The sequence below is a fragment of the Stylophora pistillata genome, chromosome 7 (genome assembly GCF_964205215.1).
Source record: "Stylophora pistillata chromosome 7, jaStyPist1.2, whole genome shotgun sequence".
In the NCBI taxonomy this organism is placed as follows: Eukaryota; Metazoa; Cnidaria; class Anthozoa; order Scleractinia; family Pocilloporidae; genus Stylophora; species Stylophora pistillata.
Window position 1 is genome coordinate 13570835 of NC_142525.1, and position 8981 is coordinate 13579815.

Consider the following 8981-nt stretch of genomic DNA (forward strand, 5'->3'; position numbering starts at 1 on the left):
TTTTGTATTTCCTTTGAATTAATCTCTGAGTTTCTCTGTATATACTTTTCACGCTGGGTTTTCTTTCTTTCCTTCTTTCTCATGATACGTTTTTCGTACTTCATTTTTCTTGACGTCTTGGGAACAGGAAAAAGAGAAAGGTAAGATTTATAGAACGATAAACAATCGTCCTATTTAATTTCTTGTTTTGTTACCTGTTGCAAACTATGTACAGCTGTTAATTTTTTCTGTAAAGATGGGTTATAATAGTTACACTCGGGGCAAGAGCTCATCTCAAGTCAATTTCCTAAGGCATCCTTTAACGTGATGACTTTTGAACCACTCGCGAGACTTATAAAGTGTGGGCTATCCAGATGTAGTTATTTTTTTCCAGAGCTAGTCCGCTTCATGCTAAGTACAAAATGCTTAGCCATAATATTTATGAAACCTTATCATGACTTTCTTTGAGCCAATATAGCGGTGCAAAATGTGGCGTGCTGTCACTAATCGTTTAATGACTATAGCTATGGAGTGCTCAAAGGCGAGCTTTTCCATCGGAACAAATCGTCCACCTTTTTTCGTCCAGTTGAATTCGAATTTGACAAAAAAATATGATATTCCTTTTTTACTTTTAGGACAAACAGAGAAACAACAGAAGATATTGGACTTGTTGATGTAAGTCACTTGAAGATTTTAACAATTGACCTTATTGTGGTGGAACACCGTACGTCCTTTTTCCCTGTGAGGGCACCACAACGCATCCTGAAACCTGTTGGTTTTTATTGCGGTCCAGATTTTTCATCTCTGCCCAAAGGGCACAATAACAGTAAAAAATAGTCATTTAACTCGAGTAGGTTTGCAAAACCAGTCCTGTTGTTCATTCAGAAGGTGGCATACATTTATTGATTTTTCTAGGCCTTCTCTAATTGGCAGGTATCAAATTTCGGCAGAAAATTTTTTTTCAAAGCTTGCCTGGAAGTCCTTTTAAGTCACCGTTGTCATGTACACAAATGGTGATTTTGTGATGAAGCCTTTATTTTTTGAATTCAATAGCCTCGGTTTGTCTTATTTTCCACTCGCTAAGAAATGTATCTGTTTATGGAAGAACCTGCCGTAATATTGGTTCGTAGGAAAACTGTACCCTCTGACTTATGCTCTTCCCAAAACTTAACGACTCAGGCTGGTGAATAACATGAATACTGATATAATTCGACTCATTGTTCCAATTACAGGTACTGCCTCAAAGTGAACAGGTTGCGCCAGGAAACAGCTAAACAAAATGAAAGTCTAATACGAACTGGCACATTGTTTTTCTTTTTAACTCAGCTGACTTCAGCTTCCTTTTCAGTAATAAATTCACAAAACAAAAGTAAATGATCGATATTGCCATAGGCGGTTATGAATTTGGGCAACATGTACTAAAAGAAAATAGACTACCTAGGTGATATTATGTACTAGACACATTCGCACGAAATTGTATACGTGAAAAACGAAATAATAAAAATGGAGGATTTGAGAGACTTTCCACTGTAGTCTAAGTAAATGATTATGTTTATAGACTTGGCTTGAAATGACGGATCCTTCTCAAAGCCAGCAGTGCATGGTATTAGATGAGCGGAATCGGTCGTCCCCCATTACAAATGCAGAGCGGGTCAACCTTCTACAACCTTCCGAGCCAGTAAATGACTACTCCTCTCTCTATTCACCGCCACGCTGTTGGGAGATTCCTATAGAGCTCGTGACTCTAAAAAAGGTCATTGGTAAAGGGGCTTTTGGTCAGGTTGCTAAGGCAGAAGTCAGAGGCCTCCAGGGAAGACCAACGACGATACTCGTGGCTGTTAAGATGTTGAAAGGTATGAAATAAAAGATAAAAGTACACGCGTTTGTGTGAAACTCCGAAGTAACATTCTCGCCAAAAAAACGAAGACATAACCTCCAGCAGATACCTTCATGACCTCAGTAAGTTGATAATAAGACGCTCTGAAGCTAGGTATAACTAAACCATGAATAATTTGACTAGACCTGTAATCGAGACATGACAAACGTCTCGCGTGTAATTACCATGAAACTGGAACGTTCGTTATCAGCTGGTAAGGCTCCTCTTCCAAACCATCAAAAAAAATCTACCCTTCTTTCTACAAGAACTTACTGACACAAAACGTATATAAGCAGAAATTTAAATTCTTGCTGACATCAAATCTCCTACTTCCCAACTACTTAAAAGTAGCAAACTTCAAAGACTGCTTTTTCCGAATGAAATTCGTATAGCGTATTTCATAACATTATTATTTCATGACAACATGATTTTGAGTAGGATGGTCCATGACTGAGCAACACAGAGCTCAGAGTCAGATAGGAAATGTGCCACTTATTTCGCTTCAGTTACTGTTATTGCTTGGTCTTTCAGAGCACGCTTCCGAATCGGACAGGAAAGAATTGTTGTCTGAACTTCAATTGATGAAGGAACTCGATGCCCATCCTCATGTCATTAAACTTCTGGGATGTATCACGAGATCTGGTAAATAAGGAAAAGTATACTGTAATTGCCCAAACAGTTATTTTTGGGCCGATCTCTTTCTCCCTAAAAAATTAACATACATTGTATATTTTCACGCTTCCCATGTTTTACAGGACCATTGATGGTATTAACTGAATATGTTCCCTATGGAGATCTACTGGGATACCTGAGAAAAAGCCGTGGATTGAATGACACTTACTTCCAAGACCCGGATATCAAACCTAAAACAAATCTGACCTCAAAGCAGCTGATGAAATATGCGTGGCAAGTTGCCGATGGAATGTCATATTTGTCATCGATACCAGTAAGCAAGAGCGCCATATTTAGTGAACTGTTACAATGATCATAACTTTTTATTATCTTCGTTCGATTCTTTTGGACTCCCTTAACTGGTTTCGTGATTTGTGTTGATTTGTCGTAGATTATCCATCGAGACATTGCAGCTCGTAATGTATTGGTTGGGGAAGGGGAAACGTGCAAAGTAACAGACTTTGGTATGGCCAGAGATATTCAAGAGGACAACATTTATCAAATGAGGTCAAAGGTACCATAAGTTGGTGCGCAAATTAGCTAATTTGTATGAGGGTCTTTATTGGCTCTGTTGGTTGCTCTTCAACATATCATATCATCACTAGTATTATTCAACCAAGGTAAAAATTGGTGACAAGTCTGGTACAAGAAAATTTATGACTTTCATTTTGACTCTTTCATAACTCTTGCTAATCAATTCAAATCGTTTTTCATTTAGGGACGTATCCCTTTAAAATGGACTGCTTTTGAGGCGCTGCTGCATGGAAAATATTCCACAAAAAGTGACGTGTGAGTACAAAGAATACATAAACATATTTTTTGGGGGGTTTTATGAAAATGGCCTCGAATAAAATGTTTTCAGGTGTGGGAAAAGTTATTGGATTCACTCTGTAATGTGGTCATTATATCTTATTGTGGAGCATCTCTCAGAGGGAGTGGTAATGCACTTTCTGGCTTTAAGTTATGATTACTGGCCCAGGATCGGCTTGTGTGATGAGTAAAGTGACCTTCTTCAGAGGTTTTATCGAAGATGTTGATTTTTTTCATAAACAAGAATGATCATTTCCCCAAGTTTATTCCATTTGTTTTACAGGTGGAGCTACGGAGTTCTCCTCTATGAGATTGTCACGATTGGTAAGTTGCAAAGCTGATAGGCAGGCCATTAACTTTTAGCCTTAAAATTTGTGTTAACACTTTAAGAAGTCGGCAGGCGGAGCTGGGAAAAAATTAACAATGGTACAGGAATTATAGAGTAAAAATATATTTATAAAATTTGTAAATAAAGAGTAAGATAGTTGTATCAAGGGTAACTTCTTTTATTTCAGGTGGCACACCATATCCAGAGATGGATGGAAGACAGACTTTAACGTTGCTAAATTCGGGATACAGAATGCCCAAACCACAACACGTGGATGATAAGTTGTATGAAACAATGGTGTTGTTCTTGTTTTTGTTTTTGTTTTTTTCTTACGACGCCTTTTCTGGTGAAATACTTTCTATTTTTGGATTAAGGGTTTTAGGACTCTTCTTTTTTAGTTAAAATTAAAGTTGCTTTACATGTCGAGCAGGTTTTCCTACAGGAAATATTGGAATAAGTCAATTAACTCGATGTTTTCTCTTGTAATTAATAAGAAAAAAACCAAATGTTGTTATTGTTCATTTAGAAAATGGTAACATCTTGAGCCTTAGGACGCCATAACTGGTGCTACTAATAAAGTGCTGAGATATTCCTGACGTCTTTGTGTTTTAGGTATGACATAATGACAAACTGTTGGAAAGATGACCCTGACTTGAGACCATCATTTGAGAGTTTGAGAAACGAACTGAAAGAAATGGAAGACCAGCACAAGGTAGAATCGTAGACTTTACCAAGAGGCTTTTTAACCCCTGATCGTTCTAATTTTGATCTCGCACACACAAAGATTCACAGTGGAATATAATTAATGTCAAGTTACCGGAGTTTCAAAGCTATTTTTACTAAATTCTGAGGTAAAAATGACAGATGAGAATTTAACACATTGATTCTGAACAAGTTCCAAAGCCTGATTTGAAGACACGGAAAGAGAATTGACTGTGCATTTCATGAAATTCTCCGAATCCATTAGCGAATATCCGAAATAAATACGAAGTCGTATTTAAGTAGTAAAAGTAAGTTCCTTTGAACGATCAGTTCAGTTCGTCAACAGCGGCACACTGTAATGTTCCTTACCTCTTTCAATTAAAAGTAACATTTTCAACCTACCGCTGTAAAATGCACTTAACAATGGCGTTGGTATGGAGGCCTCGAACATTTAATTGTTCACTTTACTTCGACAATTTTCAAATATAATTCCGCCACCAACTTGCTTTTACGTGGATTAAAAGTCATTTGAACAAGTGGCTCTATTGCAAGCTTACAAGAGCAACTATCCAATAATTCAAGTACATTACTAATTTTTTTTTTCCTTTTTAATCAGGGGCTGATAAATTTGGACAATTACGATGATCGACTCTATGTTAATGCTGACGATCTTGTCATACAATCATTTGAATTTTCATGAAGCAGTGGAAGGAGTAATAAATCTATACTATTTAGGATTTGACGTTCACCATTCCTTTTGTTTTAATTAGGAAAGTATAAAAAATACGCTTAATAGCGAACTGGGACAAAGTACAGCTTTCAGATATTTTTGTGCGAATTCTTAGGGTTTTTGGTATGTGTTTTTTAACTATATTAGAGAAGCAAACTATAATTTTTTTATTAACATTATAGATTTAAAATTTTTCAGTCAAATTATCTATTATCTTTTAAGTTGTTCATAAATAATTGTTGTTAAATAACTTCCAATAAATACATGCGCAATGAATAATTTTAAAGGCGTGATGACTATTGCAACCGCTCTATTGAACCACGAGTTTATTTTCCCCATGTATGTCCAGTACCACGGCTCGTATCGGATCGTGTGATCTATAATAATAATATTAATAATAATAATAATAATAATAATAATAATAATAAGAATAATAATATTCACGAGTCGTACGACCCATATGGGTTGTCTCATGATATCACGAGTCGTACGACCCATACCTATCGTCTGATACATTCACCGTCTGTACAATCCATACAGATCGTTCGATGTATTCACGAGTCTTACGACTCGTGAGGATCGTCCAATGTATTAATGAGTCCCAAAGTTTTTCAGATATCCGTGACTAATAATTGAGAAGATTTTGCCACCTTTCTTTAACATCAAGAAATGGTTAGATATTCTAGTCTTCTTGGATAGGGACGAATAAATGGAGGTCCCGTCTCCTGCAGGGTTGGGGTGGGAGACGTTAATTTCCCACACACGAGATTACTGCGTGATAGATGTCCTCCCCTGGGGTGGGATGGGTTGGAGGGTGGACTAGCACGAATGGTTCGTATGTTCCTTTCTGGTCCTTCCCCACTGCAAAAATTAATGCAGTGAAAATGGAGTAAATTAAGTTAAATTTACTATTTACGCGTTTACATATTCTCATATGCAACACTCGAGTTCCTTTTTAGATCTTTGGTGTTCATTTTCTCAGCAAACTATCCCCTAAACTGTTTTAGCAAATTTTTTTTATGATGAATCTAATTAAACTCATTTTTAAACAGTCATTAAATAAATTAGGTAAGGAATGTTTTTCCCCCTATATCTATGATAATTTCAGTATTCTCCTTTCCATTCTCCAACAAAGTAGAAATTCTAATGATTTTACTTGAAAGTATGAATAAAGGGGAGTGAAATCTAAGTCATCGAAAATTAGTACTATTTATTATTCCAAAGAGGTCTGAGCGTACATGTATGAAAAACTCAGGTGCTTCGTAGATATTGCACGAACAATCTCATACGCTGTAAAATCGTGTCAGTATGGTTACATTTATGTGATAGTTAGATTTGGTTATTTTCAAAAATCTTGATTCATGTTCAACAGTCATTGTGGGTATCAGCCCATCTGAAAATAATCAATACTCGTTTAGTATCTGTGCAAAAAGTAAAGTATACAGTGTACCTGCATGTATATTGTGCACAGACGAATCACATTCGGAGGGAATAAGATGATTCTTTGGTCTCTTACAGTGGAATCATCCTTCCACTCAATCACCAGTTTACTCAGTCTGTGATATTTCCAACAAAATTGAGGAAGCAAAGAACTGGTTAAGAACAGAATATATTAAGATGAAAGATGCTACACGACTCGATAGTGAAGTCACCTACACTCTTCGTAGCTGCCCCTCTGCTTAGGTGAGGCCATTGTGCAGAACAAACTTTATGCTTTATTCTTATTACACGGGTTACAAATTGGATCCTGATTCAGACTCAAAAAACTTAAAGTTCCACAAAGAAACTGATATAACTTCAAAAAACACTTCCTGGGCCAAGTAAACGCACGACAGTCACATCTTATGGGTCATTCGTAACAAACGCAAAAGGAGTTCATTTGGCATCCTTAGACCAAGGAGCCTGCATGACGATAAGAACATTTGTTGTAAAATATCGTTTCTGCTCTGAAACGGTCGCTCCGCTGGTTAGAGCAAAAGATATCAATCTTACCAGTCATGAAAGAGAATGTACAGATCCTAAATCACTTAAAAGAAACAACCAAAATATATTTGGCGTGTGCCTTAGTAATGGGGAGTAAAGTATCAAATACAGTGAATCCAAACCCGTTCTCTATTTTTCCAGGCCGTGGTTTGCAACTCCTCGCATCTAAACTCAGAATGTTCCAAAAACTGCGATCTGCTTCCCGGGAACCGTCATCGCAGAGCCCTCCCGTGTAGTGCACCTGTGTATACCAGTTTACTCAGCCACGGCCCTATCTGGTTAACGAGCTCTAAGCAGATTAAAGCTATAGAATTAAGGATTATACTTTGATAATGATGGCTGATCTTAAACCGTGACAGCTCAACCATAATTTATTCATTTCATTCAAGACTTGCATTCGCGCCTACTCTAATTCTACGAAATAAGGTTACAACGCATACGCCATAAAACGAGGTTCTTCATCGATACTGCTCAATCTGACAATTTATTTGTTCATTTTATCCAGAGCGAATGGCCAAACTTCTACGCGAATGTTTTTCTTTTTCTATTATTATTTTTTGGTGTCAGGTCTTTTAAAATTTTTGTTTTTCAATTCACGCAAGCTCACAGGTTTTTTCAGACATTTCCTGCTAAAAATCCCTGTTGTCTAGTGTTTTTAGCCTAACAACCCTCATGTAAAGTTACAGGTTAACTACATAAACGATCCTAAATAGCGTGATCTTAGGCGTGCTCCTATTAAAGCTCGATATGTTGAAAGTATACTTGAAGTAGATAACATGATATTTAAAAAAATCTCTTTTTTTTTTAAAGAAATTTCTGATATAGTAATTTAGACATTCGGCGATGAAAGTGTTGGTATGTGGGTTTTTTCAACCCCCATTAGCTAACGTAGGACAGAGGAGGGGGGTTGTTAATGATTTACAATCAAAACAAAGGATTATATTTATTAAGAATTTGAAAGAATGACCTGTTTACTTCGAAAGCCAGGAAAGAAAGCCAAATGTGTCTGTAGCACAACAAACTCACGAGAGTCGTTTCCGTTTTCTTTGTATTGGCCATCTTTTGCTGCTTTTTGCGTATGCATCGCCGAAAGTGTCCAAGAATTACGAACGTAATTCTAATTAACAAAGATTTAGTAATACATAGACAGGTAAAAACCAACGATATAATATCCCGACGTTTTGGCGACTTCATGACGCCATTATCAAGGGTACGAATGAAAATAAAATTAACAAATGCGAGTTCAAGAGTTACAAGTAATTTTCATAGGGGAGGCAGCTACAAAAATACTTTAGCACGGATAGAATCCGTTTGCACGTTCAAACTCGGTGTTAATCGTTTGATGTAAAGCATCTTGTTGACAAGACAATCGAATTTGTTCATGCACTTCTTGAGAACTTTGAAACAGCTAAGAAGGTCCTCAGGGACAGCACCTGCGTGGTCGTTGTCGTAGTGCTTGCGTACTGAAGATGACGTGCTCTTATGGCTATCCACGCGGGCATATAAATGCCCACGTGTGCAACCAACATAGCTCCCTGTATCGCACAGGTTACATTTAAATTGGTACACTACGCACTGTTGATTAACCAGCTGTGGTTTGGTTTCGCATTCTTTAAGGTCTTGGCCAATTTTCCGACTGACAAATACGGGCTGGATTGTGGTTTGGAGCTTAATGCTAAGGTCTTTCAACTGTGTCTTAACAACGTTAGCGGAGTCTTGGTCCTTGAAGGGTATGACTACCCGGGTTACATCATTTTTCGCCAATCTTCCCAACGCCTGCAATGGCTGCTGGTCAGCAATTCTCGAGTTAATAAAGGTGTTAATGGCGGAGTTGATAAGGTGGTGAGGGTAGTCCAAACGTGAGAATAAATTCTTCAAGCGTTCTCACTCCTCTGAAAAAT

At 37.3% G+C, this 8981-nt stretch overlaps 1 protein-coding gene and 1 pseudogene across 1 annotated transcript; one reads left to right on the forward strand and one right to left on the reverse strand.

The window, feature by feature from the left end:
* The first annotated feature begins 81 nt into the window (after positions 1-81).
* On the forward strand, positions 82-5493 carry LOC111347251 (proto-oncogene tyrosine-protein kinase receptor Ret-like). Its single transcript, XM_088726361.1, has 11 exons — positions 82-140; positions 615-654; positions 1538-1832; positions 2387-2497; positions 2611-2801; positions 2919-3041; positions 3246-3316; positions 3621-3661; positions 3853-3949; positions 4278-4377; positions 4984-5493. The coding sequence occupies exons 1-11, from the start codon at positions 82-84 to the stop codon at positions 5065-5067; spliced, it is 1212 nt and encodes a 403-aa protein (XP_088582487.1). The 3' UTR covers positions 5068-5493.
* A 2865-nt stretch (positions 5494-8358) lies between these two features.
* Positions 8359-8981, reverse strand: part of LOC148726711 (uncharacterized) — a 900-nt pseudogene continuing 277 nt past the window's right edge.